The sequence below is a fragment of the Marmota marmota genome, unplaced genomic scaffold (assembly GCF_001458135.2).
Source record: "Marmota marmota marmota unplaced genomic scaffold, marMar, whole genome shotgun sequence".
In the NCBI taxonomy this organism is placed as follows: Eukaryota; Metazoa; Chordata; class Mammalia; order Rodentia; family Sciuridae; genus Marmota; species Marmota marmota.
The window spans coordinates 36455238-36479738 of NW_025999842.1; the positions used below are offsets into that span (position 1 = coordinate 36455238).

Consider the following 24501-nt stretch of genomic DNA (forward strand, 5'->3'; position numbering starts at 1 on the left):
AGCCTATGTCTCTTGATTGGTGAACTTAGGCCATTAACATTTAAGGTTACAATTGAAATATGATTTGTACTTCCAGTCATGTTTATTTATTTATTTATTTTAGTTTGGCTAGTTTTTACTTTTTGCTTATTTTCCTCCCCCTTTACTGAGATACCTCCCACTGTTAGTTTTGGGCACTATTTTTCAATTCCTCTTCTTGTAGTATTTTGCTCAAAATGCTTTGCATTGCTGGTTTTCTGGCTGTGAATTCTTTTAGCTTTTGTTTATCGTGAAAGATTTTAATTTCATTGTCAAATATGAAGCTTAATTTTGCTGGATACAGTATTCTTGGTTGGAATCCATTATTTTTCAGCGTTTGAAATACAATCCAGGATCTTCTCACTTTCAAAGTCTGTGATGAAAAATCAGTCGTTAACCTAATTGGTTTACCCCTGAATGTAATCTGCCTCGTTTCTCTCGTAGCTTTTAATATTCTCTCCTTGTTCTGTATGTTGGCTATCTTCATAATTATATGTCTTGGAATTGGTCTATTACGGTTTTGAATGTTTGGGGTCCTGTAGGCTTCCAGGATTTGGCAATCCATTCCATCTTTCATCTCTGGAAAGTTTTCTAGAATTATTTCATTTAATAGGTTGTCCATTCCTTTGGTTTGAATCTCTATGCCTTCTTCTATCCCGATGACTCTCAAATTTATTTTTTTATGATATCCCATATCTCTTGAATAGATTGCATATGAGATTTAAGCATCTTTTCTGTGTTGACTATATTCTTTTCAAGTTGATAAACTTTGTCTTCATTATCTGATGTTCTGACTTCTACTTGATCTAGTCTATTTGTAATATTCTTGTTTGAATTTTTAATTTGGTTTATAGTTTCGTGCATTTCTACGATTACTGTTTGATTTTTTTTTAAGATCTCTATCTCCTGGTAAAGCTCATTCTTTGCCTTTTGAATTTGTTTAATTCGTTTTCAAAATATACTTTCATTGCTTGGACTTGCTGTCTCATGTCTTCTCTAATATTCCTTTCCATCTGAGTTAGGTATGCCTTGAGTTCTTTCCCTATCCATATTTCTGATGCTTCCAGGGCCTCCTGTAGATTTAAGTTGTCCTGCATTGTTTGTACTCCTCTTTTCCCTTGTTTTTTCATGTTGTTCACGTTAATTTCCAGCTCTATTTGATTGCTGTATTTCTGCTCTCTACTATAGATTTGTTTTGGTTTTGTATATCTCTCTTGTCTCTCCTTTGTGTTGGTAGACTATGCCTGCTAAAGTCGATTCCACTGGGAAGGAGTTCCGACTGCCGAGCTCCAATGACGTCACCTTTCTGCTATGGCGGGCCCCAGGCTCCTTGCCGGGGTGTCCGAATGGGGGGGTGGGACTGGACTGTCTCTGGTTGGTTTCAGCTCCCGGTTGCCGGCGGGCGGGCTGTCGCCAGCCGCCCAATAGCGTGGGCAGCCAGCGGGGGATCGGTCGACAGCGGGCGTGTGGTCTCCAGCCGCCCAGTCGCGCAGTCGGTTGCTGGCGGGCGGGCGATCTCCAGCTGCCCAGTCGCACGGGCAGTGGGTGGGCTGTCGCCGGCGGGCCTCTCGGCAGTTCAAACTGTACTCTGGGCCTGCTGTTTGCTGGGTGTGGAGGGTGGCTATTGGGAACCCCGGCACTCTATTGTTTTGATTTTTTCCGCTTGCCCCTCCCCCAGCACTGGCAAGACAGGTTTCGTTTTCACCGCTGATGGGAGGGGGAGTTGGAGGTCAGGTGTCTCTAGCTTTCCCTGCGTCTTTATGCAGGCTCGTTCTGATAATCCCTCCCCGGAAAGCCTAGGAGAGATTTTATGCGAATTCCCTGCTGTATGGGAGATGGGTTGAGTAACACACACCTGTTTTATTGTTGCAATCTGTCGGAGACTGGCGGTGGTTACGTCAGCTCTCCAAGATGGTGGCCGCTGGCTTCCTTGGTGGAGTTTCCATTGTGGGGGATAGAACTGGACCGTTTCCTTCCCCGTCTGAAATCCTGAACTCAGCCTGGGGCTCAGTGAGGGCACAGCCGGCAGGATTCCACACAATCCTTAGCAACGTTTCTCTCTGCTTGCTGGTCGCTTCTCCGTGGCGCCCCGCCGTCTGTAGCCGCGGGGCGGGCCTCGCGGATCCAAGGATCCATTTGTTGATGAGAAGAAAGTGTATTCATTCATTGAAGGATGAAATATTCTATATGTGTCAATTAAGTCTAAGTTGTTGATTGTATTATTGTGTTCCATAGTTTCTTTGTTCAGCTTTTGTTTGGGAGATTGAAATATGGGATAACATATCTATTGGTGAAAAAGGTGTGTTAAAAGGTATGTTGTGATCTATTTGACTCTTGAACTTCAGAAGAGTTTGTTTGATGAACATACATGTTCCATTGTTTGGATCATATAAATTTATTATTGTTATGTTTTGTTGGTGAATGGTTCCCTTAAGGAGAATTAAATGTATTTCTTTATCCCTTTTTATTAACTTTAGCTTGAAATCTACTTTATTTGATATAAGGATGGAAATCCCTGCTTGCTTCCACAGTCCGTGTGATTGGTATAATTTTTCCCAATCTTTCATCTTCAGTCTGTGGATGTCTTTTCCTATGAGCTGAGTCTCTTGGAGGAAGCATATTGTTGGGTCTTTTTTTAAAAAAAAAAAAATCCAATCTGCCAGTATGTGTCTTTTGATTGATGTAAATAAAAATTTTATTTACAAAATACATTAACATTTAGGGTTATTTTTGAGACATGATTTGTATCCCCAGCCATTTTTGTTTATTTTTGGTATTTAACTTGACTTGGTTTCTCCTTTGATTAGTTTTTCCTTTAGTGTATACCTCCCTTTGGTGATTGTCATTGCTGTTTTTCATTTCCTCTTCATGGAATGTTTTGCCAAGGATGTTCTGTAGTGCAGGCTTTCTAGTTGTTAATTCTTTTAACTTTTGTTTATCATGGAAGGTTTTTATTTCATCGTCAAATCTAAAGCTTAATTATGCTGGATATAAGATTCCTGGTTGGCATCCATTTTCTTTCAGAGCTTGATATATGTTGTTCTGGGATCTTCTAGCTTTTAGGGTCTGGGTTGAAAAATCTGCACATAATCTAAATGGTTTCCCCCTATATGTAATCTGATTTTTTCTCTCTTGGCTTTTTATATTCTCTCCTTATTCTGTATGTTAGGCATTTTCATTATAACGTGCCTTGGTGTGGATCTATTGTGATTTTGTACATTTGAATGGCATCCTATAAGCCTCTTCAATCCAATTTCTAATTCGTTCTTTGTGTTTGGATATTATTTCATTGAATAGATTGCTCATTCCTTTGGTTTGGAATTCTATTCCCTCTTCTATCCCTATAACTCTTAAATTTGGTCTTTATGTTATCCCATATTTCTTGAATGTTCTGTTCATGGTTTCTTACCATTTTCACTGAGTTGTCTACATTCTTTTCAAGATTATGTATTTTGTCTTTATTGTCTGAGATCCTGTCTTCCAAGTGGTCTAATCTGTTGGTGATGCTTTCCATTGAGCTTTTAGTTTAATAAAGTTTTTGATCAATATGGATCTTTACAGCTCAAGTTGATGAAACGAGCTACAAAACAAAACAAAATAGATTTACAATAGCAAACCATGGTTTTGGTTCATGCTTTGGCTAAATTGATGGATTGCTTAGGGTACATTTCAAGGGAACATGGAGATTCAGAAGTCTGTTCAATGACATGGTAACTGTATGAAGTTTAACAGGAGTATGGAAGAATGGGAGAAAGGAACTCAGATTAAAGGTTGGGAATTTACCAAGAGGATTAAATTATATCTAATATTTTGATGTGTTACCCATAAATCATCCAGAGTATAAGTTTTAAATGAATCACCATCAAAGACTCTACCTATCTCTAGTTGTACATGTAGATATGGACCAGGGGTCAGCAAACTTTTCTGTATAGGGTTAGATTATAAATATTTAGGCTTTTCAGCCTACGTAGTTACTTCACATCTATTCCACTGTACCACAGATATTTCTGTGTCACAATAAAAATTTTATTTACAAAATCAGGCAGCTGCTACATTTAGTAGTTTACTGACCCTTGAAGTAGACATTAATTTTCCTTGAAACCTTTCCATTAGTCTTCTGTTCTTGGTGGTATCTAAGGCCATACCTGTCCATCTTGTTGTAAGAATTTCAGTAGCATGCACACTCAAAAATGTGGTGATATATCTTTGGTTTAATGTTTTATGGGTTTCATTTTATGTAAAGGAATGAGTAGGGGGCCCATGCAAATCAGTAATCTTGAGCTAAGATGTGAGAGGGAAGGAATATTAAAGCCATATCTTACAAATAACAATGAGCTATCTGGGAAGCAAAAGCATCTGGAAACAGGGAGAACAATGTAAACTGATTTAATACATCCAGTACACCTCAGGAGAAACAGAATCAGGCAATAATAATCACAATCTCAAATTGACTTGTCCAGAGAAAAGATCCACTGGCTAATTTGACAGTAAAGAAGGTCCTAAATTACAGGTCTCTTTAAAGCATGGTGATCTCTGGCCATTCCCATCTTTCTCAAAAATGTATGTAGAGAAACTTATAGATCATGATAGATATATTGATTCATGGATATCAAGCATAGGGGACACTTCTAGATTCTGAGGGAAAAATGTGTTTTTTTAAAATATAGCATCGCCCAATGTTTATGCTGTTATTTGTTAAGACATTAGATGATTTTATTTTTAGAATTGGTACAAAATTTAATATATGGAGGGGAAAAGGAACTCGCATTTTTTATAGCACTGCATGGATTTTAAGGATTACACAATACTGTGAAAATTCAATATCAATGGCATTATAAGATAACCAAAAATTTCTCATGAAATTCTGAAATTTAAAAGTGAATATTGATGGCTATTTAGGAGAATATGGCATCTGTTTATCAGGAAACAAGCTCCTTATTTAGGAAAAACCTAACCATTAAAATCATAATATGTTTTCTTCCCTTACAATTGCCATATTATAGTATTCTTTACAGATAAATTATTTATCCATTTATTTCCTTTTTCTATCTTTCACAGAAAGCTACCACCAGGTACATAAAAAAGAAGGAAATACAGAATTGCAATATGGTGAGAGGGAACACATATTTCATGTCGTCAAGGCTGTTTCTCTGGTTCTTTTTATATTTAAGAAAGAACATCTCTCAAGTTCATCAATAATACATTAAGGTTGTTCCAATATACGCTGAATTTAAGTTGAATCCTTTCTTTATGTAAAAGAGATATGGATTGTCCTTAGAAGCTTGAGTATAGGGAATGGATGAAAGAGAAATAATTAACAGCTTGGTAGTACAGTTAATCAAGCAATTAGAAGAGTGGGAAGAGGCTTGAGCTGAGTGTCAAGGTCTCCAGGCATCGTGTTAGCTGTGGCTACAGGATCAAAGGCCTAACTGCATTGCTGAGCCTCCCACTTCCCCAGCATCAGGTGTTCATCATGGTACCCCATACTCCTCTGACAGATTGGTTCTTTGAAAATGAAATGAGAAAACACTTTGGAAAAGGTAGACTGCAGCTGTGTTTGCCAAGCAAGATTTTCATACCTAATTTAGACGTGTTATTCCTTGTGCTTTCCTGAATACAGTTCTCAGAATGTTTCTCAGACTACAAGAAGGAGTGGAATGAAGTGATGGGAGAACTTTATGGGAGTAAATATTGGTAGGAATTATACCTAGAACAAGACAACTTACACTAGCACAATCAAAGATAAATGGAGGGGCTGGGGTTGTAGCTCAGCGGTAGAGTGCTCGTCTAGTATGTACAGGGTGCTGGGTTGGATCCTCAGCACCCCATAAAAATAAATAAGTAAAAGAAAGCCATTGTGTCCAATTACAACTAAAAAAATATATTTTTAAAAAAAGATACATGGAAATCACCACTGATAAAAGAAATGATATATGAAATAGGGGGATAAATGCTCTGTGAGAAAGCTTACCAAAGAATCATATACCTAAGAATATTCAGCTTCAGTAATCAAAATTCAGTCTTAGATTCTTTCTTCTTTATCCCCCACAGTTTACCCGTCAGCAAATTATGTTGAGCTTCTTCCAGAATGGATTCTCTGTCTTCTCCCACCATCTTGGTCCAAACCACCATCTCCCACTTAGGCCATTACAATGTCTCTTGATCTTCCTGCTTCTGCTTCTTTGTTTCTACAATTAACCTACTACTCACCAGAATAATCCTCTTAGAACACAAGTTAGATTAGATTCTCCTCTGTTGAACACTCTTTGATACTTCTTTCTCATTGAATTTTGAGTGAAATATACATCCCCTGCTGACCTTCAAACACTGACCCTGCCTATGGCTCCCACATCCATTCCTGACAACACTATGCTTTCATGTCCTCTTCTGAAAAGGGGGGAAAATAACAACAGTTTCCTCGTGAGCTATGAAGAAGGTGATTATTTTAAATCCCATCAGTGACTGTGAATCACTGTTAAGTATTGGACATCAGTGACATTGACTGTCCTTGAGCTATCCAAACCCTGTCATCCTTAGGGCTCTTGCTCTTAATGTCTCTTGGCCTGGATGCTCCTCCCCTTGATGCTTTCATGGCTACTTCTTCTGATCCTTTAGCCCTCAAATGCCTCATCTTCGCCCAAGACTTTCCTTGACTATTTAAGTAGCTTCTATGGAACTCTATCACATCATCCTGTCACCTGTTTACTTACTTCGTAGCATTTTCCCAAACTGTATTACAGATTAATTCTTTCAACTTATTTTTAGTCTGTTTCCCACATAGACTAGAAACAAAGGTTATATACATTTTATTTATAACCATAGCTCCAGCATGAGCTAGGAATTCAGTAGTATTTTTTTAATGGATTGGTGGTTAGGTGCTACTTAGGGTCTCATCTCACAGTCATACTCAGTTATTCTACAAATAATTAATTACTGAGTCTTTTAGTTTCATATGGCCACTGGAATAAATGACCACAAGCTTCATGGCTCAAAATAACCAATACTTATTCTCTCACAGTTCTGGAGCCCAGAAGTCCAAAATCAGTTTCACTGGGTTAAAGCTAAGGTTCAGCAGAGGTGTGCACTATCCAAAGGCTCTTGCGCTGGGCAAGAATCTATTGTTTTTCTCTTCCAGCTCCTGTGGCTACCAGAAATTTGTCTGTTGGTAATGGATTTTCACATCGTGAAGTTATTCAACTCCTTAAAAGTCTTAGTAGTCCTTCCTTTACTGGATCATTGTAGTTTTCCATTGACTTTAATCTCTGGATATGGTAAGATCCTAAGGGATCTCCTGTATTACAGATATATATTTTCTCCCCTCCTTGGTAAAGCAGTAGTCCAGTTTTCCCCTGGTAATCAGAATTCACCCATCCAGCACTGTGCAATGTGCACAGTCCAGTTGTTCTAGGGCAGTGGGATAGGATGCCAAGCCGAAGACCAAAGAAGATACCCAGAGATGGGATATTAGATATTAGGTTTACTAAGAAATGCTTGTGGGGGGCCAATGAAAGTGGATTGGACAGGTACTTTGCCAGAAGGTCCAGTGGCAATGGGTTGGCCAGGTTTACCTCTTGTTTCACACAGTACCTCCCATATTTTGCCAGAAAATAGTACCTCCTATCCCTCACAATGCTCTGTCCAGGAGTGGCTGCCTGAACAAGCATTTCTCTCTCCACAGTGCTCCGATCCTCACCTATTCCTGCAGGGGAGCATGGTTTGTAGGTTAGCTTATAGAAGCAGCATCAGCTTAGCTTGGTTTGTACATTGTATGACTGGTACCTCAAGGAACTTGACATGTATGCAAGAAAGCAGCTCTCTTCAGATAACACTAACTTGCCCAAGTTCCCAGCATAAACGAGAGAAAGCCAGTGTCCTTCAAGATAATTTGGTAACTGGACATTCTGGCCCAGACTCACTCTCATTGTTCCCTTAACTTGGCTAGCTTTTGGGGAATAGAAAGAGGTATTCAGACTCACGAAGTTTTATCGTCTTCCTTTTCTTTAAGGATAATAAACACTGTTCACTCCCCTCTTTGCCTGCTGATTCAGAAGCATGAGGAGCCGAAAGTATCCAGATGACAGTCTTTAACTTGCAATTCTGTGGAGTCATCGTTCTGTTTCTCAAGGAAAGCATGCTTTCCTTTGAAACTAAAAATTTTGCTAGTGCATCAACAGGGCAAATAGTGAGTAGTGGCACATCCATTTCCATCCCTTGATTCCATTGTTTGGGGACAGGTGATATTTGGGATATGTTGAGCAGCATTATCAACATTTGCTACCATTATCAACATTTGCTATCAGCATTATCTACCATTTGCTAGAAACTAATTAGCCTTCACTGGTTTTAGCATCTAGACTTCTGCAAAAACACTAGAGCTCCATGTGTATCTGTTTGTTGTGCTGAGGAAAATAGATGCTTTGTGATGCAGGAGTCCAAAGGGAGCAAAGGCTACTGCTCAGTGTGTCTTCAACACAAATGTATTCCCTTCTGGAATACATAGTGATATTAAGAACAATGCATGGGAAGGTGACATAAATGAGACACTAAATAGCCTCGGTTGTAACTGAGCCTATAATTAAACACTCCCAAAGAGGAAGCCCCTTCTATTGCACTTTGACCTGGGTATTAATGTTTTAATGGACTGCAGAAAACAGAAATCTACATGAAAGAGAATTTCTATCAATTCATCAAACCAAGTGAAATTGTCTGTTTGTCATATAAAAGAGAATGGCAGAATCCATTTTTAGCTCTCTATTGCTGTACTCATGTGTGAAATTATCCATAAGGGAAGATATTTGCCTGCAAAAGAAACTTTATCAGCCTGAGATGTGATTGGCTGCATAAATTATACTGCCAAATGAATTGGTTTTGCAAACCAAATATAAGGCCTCATAAACCAAACTGCGATTGTGTTCAGGGCAACAGCCTTGGCCTGGGTGACAGTCAGGCACACAGATAGGCAAGGAACCTGGTTGCTGCTTCCCTTCTTTTTAACAATTCAGTGCTCAAGGGATAATTATTTTAAAGTATTAAATCTTAACAATGCCTTGCTTTTCTGATACGGATGGAGAAACCATTGGCATGCTAAAGCACTCAGGCTGTTTTTATTTCCTGGCTTGATTATATTATCATGAATTTGGGATTGGAATTCCCTAGAGAAAGAACAGGCAGTGGGGAGCCAGTATTCTAAGTCTGATTTGTAAGTAGATTGTGTACCATGCCCAGATTTGGTATTTTCCATAATATGATCTAGAAGAAAGAAATATTGCAATATTTAATCAGAAAGATTTAGCTTTTTTTTTTGGCTAATGAGAAAAAGAATAGGAGAAACAAGGGGAGACGCATGTAAGATAATAATTGGGGAGTCGGAAAGTATTTGAAAAAGCTGTGTCTCCCAAGATCATTTATTTCTAGTTTGGTAAACCCAGAAGTCAAACTTTCATATTTTTCATACACTTAATAATAATAAAAATGATCTTGTTAGTTTAGTGCAGAGCCAAAATTAGAAGAGCCCAGCATGAACTTGTTTGTGTTGGTTTTTCTGTGGAGCCAGGTCTGTCTAGTTTCTATGGCTGAATAGAAACTGGCACTGACCCAGCAGCAACAGATCAGGCCCAGGCAGAGCCTTCCCTCACAGGATCCTAACCAGGCCACTGCCTACAGCACACCCCGCACTGACCAGCAGCCTCTTGCAGCTCTTGCTCTCCTAGACACATGGTGTGGTCCTCAACCCTCTAAGAAGTTCAGGGAAGTGAGAGATGTGCTTTCATCACTGAACACTTCTCCTTCCCACCCCAGGACATGTAGCAGTTGGCTACTTCCCTTCCAAGACTCCTGCCAAAAGGTCTACCCCAAGATCCACATGTAAAGTGGGGACTCAACAGACCAAGGATTTCCCTTTCAATTATTCTTCACTAGAGCAGCCACACATTTAATTTATGATTCACTCTTTTTTTTAAACCCAGGGGTGTTTACCACTGAGCTAATCCCCATTTCTTTTTATTTTTTTAATTTTGAGAAAGGGTTTTGCTAAGTTGCTGAGGCTGGACTTGAACTTGCAAGCTTCCTGCCTCAGCCTTACAAGTAGCTGGGTTTATAAGTGTGAACCACCACACATGACTTGATTCACTCTTTCAATTGGCATTTTACTTTATTTATTCAATGATGGGTCTTTATACCACTCTGGTATCCAGCATTTCCAAACTGGCAATCTGTTTCCATATCAAACAGAATCGGGCTATGTATTAATCACTGATAGATGTGCCAGTTGATTTACATTTCTATGTGCATCGAATATTACACACTTTCCTGAAGGCAAATACAAGGGGGCAGGGGAGGAACATTTTGTTTTACATTGCAAAGAATGTTTAAGAGAGTTTTTACAAACTTAATTAAAAGTCTATTTTTTCCCAGCCATAATTACCTTGTTAAAGTTATGGAGTTCTATATGGAATTTCTTCCCAGCAGCTCTTGAGCCCACATTTACCAGCCAAGGCTGCATAACCTTGAAAATAACCAGTCACTGCCATTTATTGCTCTGCTTACCCATTGTTGCATTGATTTCTAAAGCATCTGTTAAGTTTGCAGATTCCTAGACTTTACCCTCATAGATGTTTTCTACTGGAGTTAAAAATATGGGAAAGTGCACAATGGCACATACCTATAATCCCAGTTACCCAGCAGTCTGAAGCAAGAGGATTGCTAGTTTGAAGCCAGCTTGGGCACACTAGTAAGACCCTGTCTCAAAATTAAAAATTAGTAATAGTTAATAAAAAGGACAAGGGATGTAACTCAGTGGTTCAGTCCCTGATTGGGGTGGTGGGGAACAGAGACAGAGAGAGAAAAGGAGGGAGGGAGATAGAATTTAATTAGATTGGTGCCTTTTTAAAATTTATTTCTTTATTTTGCAGTATTGGAAATTGAATTCAGGGCCTCGTCTGTGCTAGGCAAGTGCTCTAGCACTGAGCTCTATCCCCAGGCATTTTTTAAAAGAATAAATTGAATGATAACTAAAAAGGAAATTGGTATCATGCCTACATATTCATCATATATGTGAAATGCTTCAGCATTAAAAACTAATTTATATTAGTGAACTTTTTTTTCCCTGGAACAAAATGATGAGTTGGGGAAGGAAAGACCAAGCACCTCACACCATGGCTCAAGGACAATATTATTGTTAAAATTCTGAGAATACATTGCCTTTTGGGACTCCATTTGATCTGAGTCTACTGTTGAAAGAAGCATACCATTTGGAAATGCAATAATGCTAACAGTTGATACTTGTTCCTGAACTGAGAAAAACAATTTAAAGGAGGAAAAATTTATTTTGGCTCATGGTTTCAGAGGTTTTAGTCCATAGTCTGTTGGTTCAGTGCACTCCCCAGTAACCTACTTCCTCCAACTAGACCCAACTCCTACAGTTTCCACCACCTCCCAATAAAGCCACCAAATTATGAATCCATCAGTAGATTAGCCCACTGATTAGATCAGACTGTAATCCAATCGCCTTCCCAAATTGCTGCATTTGGGGACCATGCTCTTCACACATGAGCCCTTGGGGTACATTTCATATCCAAACCATAACACTTAGAATAATGCTTAGAAATTTCTAATAAATCTAGAAATATCCTTAACATCATTTCTGTTGTGCCTCCTTAAGCAGTTCAGGAACAAGTTTCAACTGTTAGCATTATTGCATTTCCAAATGGTATGCTTCTTTCAGTGGTAGACTTAGATCAAATAGAGAACCAACAGGCAATGTGTTCTTAGAATTTTAACAATAGCATTGTCCTTGAGCCATGGTGTGAGGTGCTTGGTCTTTCCTTCCCCTACTCATCAATAGATAGACTTGGGAACACTTGGGGGCTGGAAAGCATTGCCCTTCATTCATCTGTGGTGCATAAGATGCCAACAATGATAATGTTCCATCAGACTCCTCCCCTTCTGTCCAGAAAAACAAAACAAGTGTTCATTATTGAAATGCAAGTTCAGAAGGCATCAGGTCAGCAGTAGGAGCACACACAGTGGTGTGTGTTGCACTTTGGGTAATAAGGAGGTTTCAGTGTAAGTTTGTGTGGCACAAAGGTGCATTGTGATCCTGGTAAAGACTGTATAAACATGTTCAGGGCTACCTGAAGACTCTTCCTCTCTTCCTACTTTCTGCTCAGTTTTGCTGTGAATCTAAAACTGCTCTAAGAATGAAGTCTATTTAAAAAAAAAATTGTACATTAAATTCCCAAAACACTTTTTCAAAAAAGGTAAACAAAAGACAGAACACATTTTTTAAATCCAATTCTGCAGTCCTCTTTCTTCCTGGATATATAGTTTTTTGGTTTTTTGTTTTTTTGTTTTTTTACATATATCGTTTCTCTTTCTAATCTGACCCTGCCTTCTACTGTATTATCTCTTGAGCTTCCTTGACTCTTCAAGGTAGGTCTAGATCTGTCCTTTTTTCTCAAATAACTCCAGGAGCTTTTCTCCACTCTGCTTTCCCTTTCCCCCTTTCCTAAGAAAACTCACTGAGTACTCTTTCCCAATCCTTAAACGCTCTCATGAGTAACAGTTTCTTTTTTCCACTGAATCTTTTTTAAGATATATAAACTGTCATATGCCTGTCTGTAAGAGCTAAGTCTTGAGTTTTTTATTATCCATTAAATCAACAGTTAGTTCTCATCGTTAATAAGTACAAGCACTTATTTAGCAAAAATGACCCAAGTCCAACATCAAGAACCTATAGTTCACAGAAGCATATACCATAAACGGTCTCCTTTAAGGTGCACTTGCCAGGAAATAAGGTCAAACCAAGCCTACCATACCAAGTAGCTGATGTTTACAAGTCAATAAAAGTTCAGCTTAAATGAGTTTCCCTTCCTAGTTCACTTTATTCCCCTCTGAGGATTGCCCATGTTCTCCTCTGCCAACCACTGCTGTTTTTAGTCAAGCAAGAAAAAGAAAGCTGCCCTTAAAAAATTGCCCTCTTCCTCACATATCATAGTTGATATATTTATAAATGTACTTGGAAAAATGACTTTCAAACCATGTGATTATTCTACTTGTTTAGGTTTAAGTCCATTGAAGTCTTTAGTTTATTAAAATTCAACTTAGATGTTTAATGCCAAAAATAAAATGAAAATTTTGTCTGTCTTTAATGATGTGCCAAATACCACATTAATTAAATAGCAACCATATTGACATGCCAGCTGTCTAAAAGCTAGGTTTAACTCCTAGTTGGAAGTTAAAGAGTTTGTACAGACTTATTATCAGCCTTCCAAGTCACCTCCTTTACAATGAATTGTATCCCGATCAAATTATTTTAAGCAACACACAGAAATTCTCATTTACGGTAGCATTTTCTGACCTTTTTTTCACAAAGACCTATCGAAATGGAAAATGCAGCAAAGCAAACATTGTCTGAAGAGTGTTAATGTTAACATAAGGCTCATTCTTTCCCAGTTTCTCCAGACTTATGTGCAGATAAAATGCAGGCTGTCATGTGCCTGTATCTCGGAACATACAGCATATTCTGAGGGCTACATTTGGTTGAGGGAATGACCACACTGTATATTCAGAGAGCAGCCCCTCAGTGGAGACAAGCCTCCCCCAAATCTTGCCTTTTCTGAAACGCTGAGAGAGCTTTCAGTCCTCACTGAGTGTTCCTATCCTCTTTGCTTGAGAAAGGAGAAATAAGAATGTCTTTGCAGTTAACAAATTAAGCAGCCTAGACTGCACAAAACTTTTGTTGAATGGTTTTTCAAATGAATGCTGTACAAGATAAATGCACCTATCCAGAACTGGGGGTCATTCTATCAGGTACCCTAATTAAATTTCCTTTTGTATTGTTAAAATGAAAAGAAATGGGGGGGGGAGATGAAAACCTTTCTTGTTTTAAAACATCAGGACTTTCTGTCACCATTTGTAATGTTCAGAATTTATCCTGATTCATCATGATGCTTGTCTGTCTGCTCCCTTTTGGGGGAAGTGAAAACTTTCTCTACCATCTAATAATAAATTTCTTGGGTAACTTCCAAGATGCCACTGTTGTATAAAATTTCATGCCATCTATCTTTAGAGCAATCTTAGAGGGAATTCTGTATGAATTAAATAGAAATGCATTGGAAATACAATATGTGTTGTTGTTCCAAAGCTGTGGCACAAGAAAGCACTCTCTGGTGGATTTTTCACTCAATCTTATGGTTCCATGTCCTTTTAAGTGGTACAAAAACAATAGCAACAACAATGAAACCAACAGAATGACTGCTACAAGATAGGTACTGTGATAAGTGCTTTTCAGGCTTTATCTTACTTGATCTTTATAACCTCCTACACAGTAGGGGCCCTTGATTACAAGGAAGCTTGGACCTGGAAAACTTAAGAAAATTTTCCATGGTTATAGCTAGAAAGGAATAAAGCTATGATTCCAGTTTGATGGTGGGAATGAGCTCCCATTCTTAATCTCTCTACCTCCATCTGCTAGAAGAGAGGCAGGCTCATACCTGAGACCATGCAAAGTTTCATACTTGACCTGAAAAGACACACGTAGAGTTTTGAAAGTGAAAGTCATTTACAAAATATTTGAAGTGATCTTATAATGTTGGGAATGAACCCATTTAATGTACTAAAGTTCCTGATAAAGGGTGAAGCTCTTGAATATAGAATTTCAGGAAGCAAATTTGGGGTTAAGTAGGCTTTCTGAGTTAACGATCTTCTTTCCTGATCATTTTATTTGACAAATTCATGAATCAAAGAATTAGGCACATTTCTTTGGGGAAAACTGAATTAATTATTTCAAGTTAATTAAGTGAAGCTATTTCAAGCTGAGTCTAATACATAAATCCATCTGATGAAGTGTCATAATTTGGTTGGAATGTGAAAAATAAAGGAGTTGGGGGTCAGGGCAAGGACTGCTATAGAAAGAAAATCAGACCTTTAGTCTTAGCAACCTTGTTCCTGCAGAAAGCAAAAAAGTGAACAAACAGTGTGGCAAAGACTTTTAGCTACAGAGATACCTTTTTTCTGTGTCATATTGCAAGACTGCCTTTCCTATTATTGAACCGCCATTTATAGCTATTTTTTTTAGCTCTTTATTTTAGCCTCACAACCTACTGGGTCATTTTCCTATTCTCCTTTCTTCCAGCCCCCAATGAATTTTTCTCTTTTTGTCAGTTGTTATTTCTTCCAGAATTGAGCATAAACAATACAGTAGGAAATAAAATTGATCCCTTTCTCCCATGGATACAGGAAGTGGTCAAGACTGGAATAATAGCTATTGACTGAAATGAGCCTTGACTCTCTATAAGTGTGTTGTATTGCTTTTGTGTGTCTGTGCCTCTGTTTCTCCAGTGAGACTCTTAAGGCCTTGGTGGTCAAGACCAGCCATATTTTTCATTTCTCTTTCCTCAGAATATAATTCAATGTTTGATACAGAGAAGGCATTGCAAGAAATATTCATTGAATGAAGGAGTGAAACAAGAAAAATGAAAACACTTATCTTGTTCCCTTATCTCCCCTAGTGACTACTCAAGTACTTCCAGTATAACTGCTCGAGAAAGTCCCAAAGTTGTAATTTTTCAAGAATATGTGAATTCTTGGGATTTGCATAAACCAATTACTCCCCCCCACACACACACACAGACACACATACACACACAAACTCCATGAATTGTCAAGCAAGCAGTTTCGGGTAAAGAATGCTATCTGGACAATCCTATTTGGTTTGCTTTTTGATTAGCAGGGCAGGGATGAAATGTTGTACTGTTTCTTCCTGTCAAAGAATAATCTAATCTTGGAAAAAAAAAAAAGATAGTTACCAAAGTCAATAGTTGTTCCTACTGAAAAGATAGATAATGTCTGCATTGGATTATGGTGAAACCAGAGCTCCCTGATGCAGCTGTCAGTGAGGGGTTCCTTGTTTATGGCTTCATTACAACCCTAAACAGAATATCTGTATTTCATTTGGGTTTAATGAGGCCACAAATAAGCAAGTCTTTATTGAGTGATGCTGGGGATTTTTTTTTTTTTTTTTTTTTTTTTGCTTTTAACTTGATGTATTTTAATTTGTGCTTAACTAACTCTCCCAACATACCAGGTACTTAGATTGGCACTTTAGAGACAATTAGCTAAGTGTTCCTCTTATTAGCCACAGGGTCTAGAAAAAGATAAGGGGAATCAATAAGACCAAGCTAGTATAGGAAGAGAAAATTCACTTTTCATCACATGTATTGGCCAACCCATCAAGCTGCCTGTTCATAAGGAAGCAGCTCCTCCTGCCTCACTGGGCTTCATTAATGTGGCAGTCTTTCTGCGCTGGCTGCTAAATGACCTTGCTGTTGTGTTTTTAGTTTTCAGGACTTTATCTCCTGTCTTTCTTCACCATCCTTATCGGGCTAGTGCTGTACTCCTCCACCTCCACCTACATAGCCCAGGACCCCCGAGTGTACAAGCAGTTCCGCAATCCTTCAGGACCTGTTGTGGACTTACCAACCACAGCTCAGGTGGAGCCTTCAGTCACCTACACCAGCCTGGGCCAGGAGACAGAAGAGGAACCCCACGTTCGTGTGGCCTAGCGGGAGGCCCACCCTGCCCACTGAAGACAGATCAGTGGCCATGTGTTTGCCCATCATCTCTGTATTGTACATAGAGAAAGGTATTTATTAGGTGCAGTTTACATATGTGGACTGCAAGGTAGCAAATCCTCCAAAAGCTTGTAAAAGGAACAAGCTGGAAATCACTGGAGACACAGGCTCCCATCCACCTGACTTGGAGAGATGCCTAGCTAGTGCGTATCCTGATCACAACCCCCCTGCATTAATTATTGTGAATATTTTTGAATCAAAAACAAGTATTATTGTTATTATGATTTGTATTATTATTGTTACTGTTATTACACTGATTTTCAGGAGGAGGTTTTGTACTCCCAATAGGAACTATTGCCAGACCCACACGTAGTCAACATAAATCCCTCTTTTCTATGGCAAGCCACTTTTTAAGAATCATACTTTATTTTTTGCACAGACTCTATAAGTGATGCATGCCACAGGAGCTCCACCCCTGAGAAGTTTCCTTATCCTAGGGACCTGGTGGCTAATGGTTTCCTCTGTTACCTGTTGGATTGCCTGCTCAATAAGTATTTTGTGCTGTGACCCTTGTGGGGAGGGGCAACTGACCATATAATTCTCTATTCTAGGAATAGATATAAAACAAACATTTTAGCCTTTTTATATTTCAATCTCTGATTACTCCAGGCCATGCCTTTCTGTTGTGCCATGTGATTCTGCTGATCAAGTCCCCATAATAACAGGACAAGGACTGTTCCATTTCTGTGACTTTTGAGAAACCCCAGAAATAATAGCATTTGTGTTTAGGGTTAGATATGTTTTTTAAAACCTTTCATCCTCTCCCTATATCCTTGCTTCAAAAACAATTTTCCCCCCTAGATTTCCCTACTAATAACGTGGAAATTATTCAAGGCACTGGAAAAAGCCATGGTCCTCTGCCCTCCTAATTATATGGAAGCCTTTTTGAAGTACACCAACGTGGAAATTATCTTTGCTGTGGAGTATCATTGGTTATGCCACCTCCTAAAGTCAAGGTGCTGATGTGGAGCAATCTCTAATAATAGCTCAATTGCTCTGGTCACTTCATAGTGGTAATGATGTCACCATTGAAAAAGTCTGGCATTATGGTCATATTTGGCATCCATCCAATAACAGACTATATTGACACACATTCTTATGGATATAGAGAATATTACAGTGTCCTGATAAGGCTTTGAGTGATATGTCACTAGTCTAATCTGTTGCCCATAAAATAGCCCTTTTTGCCAAACACAGGAAATGAAGAACCTTTTTGCCAAACACAGGAAATAAAGAACCCTTTAACTTAGAATAGATTCTGTGTGGCAGAATGTGAAGTACTCTTTGAATTTGGCTAACCTAAATACCATTCAAAGAAATCTTCAATGGAATATCAGGATTTGTATAAATGTTTATGAAAATTTGGCAATTCAAATAAATACATCCTAAGCAAGCAAGGCAAAACACCAGTGGGGTATCCATAGAGGACAGAGTAGAGCCTGAACAAGACCTTAAGATGGCAGGCAAACTTATCCCCTGCTCCTGCTAGCACTCCTGTGGCCATTTTACCTGACTTACACAGTGTGGATGGTCCTGTCCCAGGAGACGGGAAGAAACATGATCTTCTCTAATGTGTAGATTTCAGGGTCAGTTCAGCTCCCTTAAAAACATGTTTCATTTTCTATGGGGGGAAAAAGGTAAATGTTAAGGTTACATCAAATCAAAACACCCTTGCCAACATCTGCTCTCTGCTACCTTTTAAACCAATTAAATACCTTTCTCTGAATATTTTGTCCATTCAGATCTGAAGACCTTTAAAGACTGTGGTTTTATTTTTGTGTTTACATTCCTTTGGTTTGCATAATTTGCTTGATTTACTGCATTTTTAGTATTTATTTTAAGCCAAATGTTTTTGTCTCTTCAATTCATTCTTATGACACTAATTTGTAGACACTTAGTAGTCTTATGAAAAGCAAGTGGCTGAAACTATTTCCAAGTCTACTCAGTGGACTGGAATTATTTTTTAATTTAAATTTCCAAAATGTTTGCAATCAACTGATGGTTAAAGGTCAACACATGAGTTATTTTATAGGATATTTTAATTGACTCCATTGAATGGAAACCAAGTGTGAAGGTCAAGATGAATTCACTGTATACCTTTATCATTCAGTGTCCTTGTAATCAGACTTCCATGTCACTGGGTTACCTCACTGTGTTGGTTTGTCTCCATTTAGAAAGGCTGGTAACACATTGAATTGTCTAAGATCATAAGTTCCAGACTGACCCTTAAGGGGGAAAAAAAAAGGAAAGAACAAATTCTTTTTTTGTGTGAAAACATTGGTCCTTGGGGAGTGGGGTGGGATATGGGAATAGGCGATATTAACTCTAGCCGTTTAGTTTCTGAGATTTCATAACCTCAGTAGACACCAGCAAAACTTTCAACTTTTCAATCCATCACCACTCTCTCCTCAACAAAGAAACTTTAGCAACTTGTATAAAATTTGATTAAGAGCAAACCACAGCTCTCCTAAACCCTGCCAGAGATGAGTAGTGGTTCTCATTCCTCAATGAAAACTTGCACTGGGGACCGATCTTGCCTTGGTCACACCTTCCCATGGCTCCAAACTCTGAAACACACACATCAAGGGAGACCAAGCAATGGAAAAATTTGCACCACTGAAAATTTGTCTCATGAAAATGTTTCAATGTTTAGTTTAGATATTGCTAACTTGTGCTATTAACCTTTTGACAAGCGTGTAGTATTATTTGTTTTGGGTTTATTTTTATTTGTAACCATCTAGTAGTCCCCAGCTAGCTGCCAGTACAGATTTTACCCCATGGGTAGGATTCTATTGTTAAGGCACATAACAAAGCACACTAATCCTGACACTGCAGATGAAAAATATGAACCAAAAAGGAAATTTACACTGATGAGTTGAACAAACTGTCCATTTTTGATATTTGCATGCACCCCTATGGACTGGCTGTGGCAATGTAATGCCTGTATAATGTTTTCAAATAAAAATAAATGCTTTATGAAAGCACTGAGTTCTTGGTTTTCTTGTGTTTGTCTGCACTATGACAACCATGGAAGCAGCTCCTCTGGGATGCTAGAAATAGCAACCAAAGTAGATAGCTGGGGACAAGTCAAAATAAAAACCAGAAAGAAAATATTTCCAAATTAGGAAGGGCACACTTGGTTTTAGAACTATAGGTTAGAAAGCCAAATTAAACACATTTGTAATTTGCAAAGTTAATTATTTATCAGGGTACTTAATAAAGCTCTAAGGCTACAACCTCTAAGCCCATGTTTAAAACACATGTAGGACAATATAAATTTACCCCTGAGAAACAGTTTCTCATAAAGAAGAAAGTTCTGCATACCCTTGGTACAACAGCAGACCCACGGATCAGCAGTCTTCCAGAGAAGGACATTTATAAAGCAGGGACTGCCCACAGTTCTGCTCAGAACCTGCAGAGTCTTATAAACATCACTCCGCCACTAACTGCTATCACCCTACAACCCTGAAAGTACCAGGAGTAGATGGTAAATACATTCACATTTTCTTGTAGTTTGCATTCATAATCAGTCTCTCAAAATTAAATGAGCCAAGGTGACTGTGTGTCTGAGACATATATTTAAACTATTTTTTAAAAGCATTCATTTTTTCAGGAAAAAAAACTAATAACCACACACCAAGTGCTTTTAAAGTACTATGTAAAGTGCTCTTCAGTCAAGATCCATCATGATCTGCTTTAATAAATAGTTAGAACATGTACTTCACACAATTTACTTAAAAAATATGATTCACTCTTTAAAAAGGATTTTTCCTTCAGAAATATAAATTTAAGTACTGTTTAATTCTGCTTAGTAAGCTCTTTGATGGAAGATGAAATACAGTTGATTTCAGTCTAGTCTATGTCCAAATGTCCAGCAATTCCAAAAGATTTGGGTCCAATTAGCATACACAATAAATGTACATGTCATGTTCCATTCATTTCCCCAATGAATTTTAATTAAGAGAAAGAACTGAGTTTCTTAGTACTTGAAAGCTCTTGCAATGGTAAGATAAGGAAGCACTTGAATGATTTTCATAACTCTTAGCATGAGAGAAAATAGAAAAAGACATAATATAATAGTAGGCAGAAAGGGTGTAATTTATTATCTTGTCTTCATGTTCCTCAGGAAAACAAATTTACTGTATGAAATTACAGGACTTGAAATCAAACCCAGCGTACCTATTTTCAGTGCCCAGCAAAACATGCATATGGAAGCACTCAGACATCTTATTTTAATGAAGTCTATCTTTTAATCCATAAGTTCCAAGGACAAGGATAAGAAATTCTATGACAAAAATCTTGTTTATTTGTTTGTGTGTTTTCCTACTATTTTTGAGGACTTTGTTTCTGCAAAATTCCTGTTCTTGGAAAGGAATAAATCACTGTGTTGACCGAAATGTATGCTTCTCAAGAATTGTTTTAAATCATTTAAAAGCAATGTTTGGTCCTTCAGGTTCAGGCCTGGGGTGCAAAGTAACAAAAGTTATCTTTTTATTTGCAAATAGTGTTTTCAAATTATACCTTCTTAATTATTTACACAATCTATTTCCTCTCTTTCTTTTTTCTTTCATTTCTTCTTCTCCCCACACACTTCCCTTTTCCCCCTTTCTCCTTCCTGAAAGCATAAATAGAAGGCTCACTATGTGCTACCTAGGCAGGGCCTCTGACCCTCGTTCTCTATGTGGTCAAAACTGTTTAATTCTAAAAACATTATAATATAGCTGGAAAGCCTGACCCCTACCAGGTGACCTTTGACCAGCAACAGAAAGGACAAGCCATTGTGCATCACTTTTCAGACAGCCAGACAAATTGCCTCCAAACACTACTGCAGCCTGATTAACAAGGAAAACTAATGATCAGAGGGAGGAGATCTCTGGGAATAGGCGCTTAGATTATCTTCCATCTGGATGGCCAAAGGGCTGGTATAGATAAGATAAACATCTGTAAAAACATGCAAATGAGCTCCTTCCCCAAGTCTTGGAGTTAGAAATAGAACTAAACCCACAATGCTTGAAAGATCACATCAGGATAAAGGTGTTACTTACACAAAGGAAAGTAATATTCCTGAACTCATTGTTCCAAACTGATGGTATAAGCTAAAAAAAAAAAAAAAAAAAAAAAAAATTTGTCTGGTCACCTAACACATGCAGAGCTATAGTAGGGCATGAAGTAGGCTAAGCACACAATCCATTAAGTGAAAGTGGGCACTTTCAACAATTATGCCCAGACAACAGGGAAAGGCCACCCCAGGTGGACCTGAAGGGTGATCAGGTGGCTTTAAGAGGTAAACTGGTACATCCCTTCCCATGGCAGGTTGACAACAAAGTGGGAAGCCACATCTCCCTGCCACTAAGATGTCACAGTCTGAGGTAGAACAGCAGGATGAAGCTGACCACCTGCTCACAATGATGGAACTATTGCATTCCTATTCCTGGAGAGCAGCTCTGGCCTTAGCTCCTATCTTACTGTTTAGGGTTCCTGCTTGGAATCATCTGTGGCCAGTGATGGTGGAGAAGAGCTGCAATGGCAATATCTCAAGCGTCATCACTACTGTTTCATTGCAATGTGTGAAACAAAAAAGAGCAAAAGAAGGAGACTAAAGAAGGCAGTTTTGCTGGAATTATTCAGAAATAAATTATGGTGGAAGCCAGCACACCCATGCATTTCAAGAAAGGATGAATATCAAATAAATGCATGTGTGAATGAATGCATATCCCTCGTGGTAGGAAGGAGATTCCTAGGAGCTAAAGAATAGATGCCTTATGGCAGTGGATCTAAACTGTTACTCAGTATTGTTCCAACCATGCCCACGATACCATTTCTATGATTTGGACTAATAATTTGAAACATGGGGCATAAAACCTATTTTTGTGCAAAGTTGGGGTCTCCTCCTTGCCTTCTTGGCTTTATCTTTGTGGTCAAGGAGAAATACTTGCATAATACCTGAAGATCTGGTTTGATAAATTTTAAGTAATAGTAATAATTGCAGTTTCACAGATGGTTGGCCCCTTTCCAATTTCACAGCAAACTAGAAAAGGATTAAAAAATCTACTTGTTCTTAAAATGACTACTGTTCTAAATGAAACTTCCAGAGAGAGGGGAAATGGTCTAATCACTGGAATAATCAAAACAGTCTCATTATGGGACTCCCTGTGAGGTTCTGTTTGAATTCTCTAATGTAGTTTTTGGCATTAAATAGGATTTTAAAAGCTAAATAGGTCACACATGCACACAAATGGTTGAGTGAATCACATAACTGCTTTATGTTTCCAAGATTTTGCCTATCAGGCTGCATTTTAATTAAAAAGAAAATTGTCGGGGATAGAAGACAACTTAATGTGGAGAATTTGGTGTCTGTAGTTGAAGGCTATGATTTCACTTTGCATTCAGTTTTCAATTCATAATTATAACTTCTAGCCAACAAAGAAGTTTGCTTTCATTTAGCCACAAGCTTAGACACAGAATTTGAGAACTAAATGAACCATGGGAGATTGTTTATTGTAATTCTTAAGTGAGGTCATTTTAAGACATGAGACGGTTTAGTTGGAGGAGAGATATTTAGTCATGTGAAGCTATAGCCTTAGTCACCCTGGTAAAATTCTGCAGGTAATACAATAGGACATAATTACTTAGTTAGAAACTGTCCTGTGATCACTAGAAATCAGGATCAGAGAGCTAAATGTAGATCCTTACCATCAAGGGGGCCAAAGCAGCTTTGCTTTGGGAAGATCCCTATTATCAAGCAACTCTTTAGGTGTAACCTCAAAGGGAGAAGAAAGAAAAAGCACAGTGCATCTCCAAGGCAAACTGTCTTTGTCTCCCAGATTGAATTTTTTTTTGAGAAAATTTGCATGCAGGAAATTATCCCTCAATTGTTCCTACTCAATGCACAAGCGTAGCAAAGACATTTGCCCATGAGATACTCCAAACCAGAAGCATTACTAGAGCTGCAATAGTTGATCTGTCCCTGCTGAATCCAGTATTGAGAGCTCACTGCTTTCAAAAGGACATTTCTTATCTCCAGACTTGGCACTAGCAGTCCCTGACTATATGCTCCAATGATCTCTTGGGTCAGCATCCATAGTGAGTCTGAGTGTTGAGAGCCACAGCCGAAGGGGCCCCAGCAAACTTCCAGCTGCCAGCAAACTTCCAGCTGCCAGTTGATGATTGGCTCACAGCGGCCCCAGCAAACTTCTAGCTGCCAACTGATTGGCTCCTCTGCGGTGATGCTCATTGGGCTGTTTCCCCGCCCTTTCAGACCATGGAGCTGCTCATTGGGGGAATTTTTTTGGCTCTGCCCACGCCACCCAGCCAATCAGCCTCAAGAGCAGGAGGAGTGGGGGAGGTTGAGAGGCTTGTGGGAAGCCGGTGGTGGCAGTTGGGCTCTGAAGGTTTTCCTGAGGAGCTGTGTGGTTTGGTGTGTGTGTTCTAAAAATAAAGTTCGTTTCTTTTGATAAGTGGCTCCTGAATTGTGCCCAGCCAGACTGCGGCACTGAGATCCTTGGAAAACAATTTGGTTGGGGCAGAATGAAGGCTAAACTCGACTCTAAGGTGAAGGAGCACTTATTTGACTCCTCAATATTAGAGCAATATGAACCATTCAGTTAAGCAGCCCCTGTGATACAAGGATATGGGAAAATCAAAATCTTTGAGCAAGAAGTCAAGATCATTGAAGCTTTGAAATTTTCAAAATGAAAGTTGCCCTGCCTGCCCTGAGGAATGCATGTTGCTCTTCAGACTGACAACAGAGCCTCTTTAGAGTGACCTCGTACTTATGGATTAGTGAAGTTGTGTGTTTTTAAAAAAAACTCTACTGAGAAAAAAATGTTCATGTCTGGGCTGAATGCATATT

At 38.7% G+C, this 24501-nt stretch overlaps 1 protein-coding gene across 1 annotated transcript in view; it reads left to right on the top strand.

The window, feature by feature from the left end:
* Slc35f1 (solute carrier family 35 member F1) overlaps positions 1-19633 on the top strand; it is a 401203-nt gene extending 381570 nt beyond the window's left edge. Inside the window, exon 8 of the mRNA XM_015500686.2 lies at positions 16356-19633. Coding sequence (XP_015356172.1) covers positions 16356-16580 — 225 coding nt within the window. The 3' untranslated portion in view covers positions 16581-19633. The remainder of the gene's footprint in view (positions 1-16355) is intronic.
* The last annotated feature ends 4868 nt before the right edge of the window (positions 19634-24501 follow it).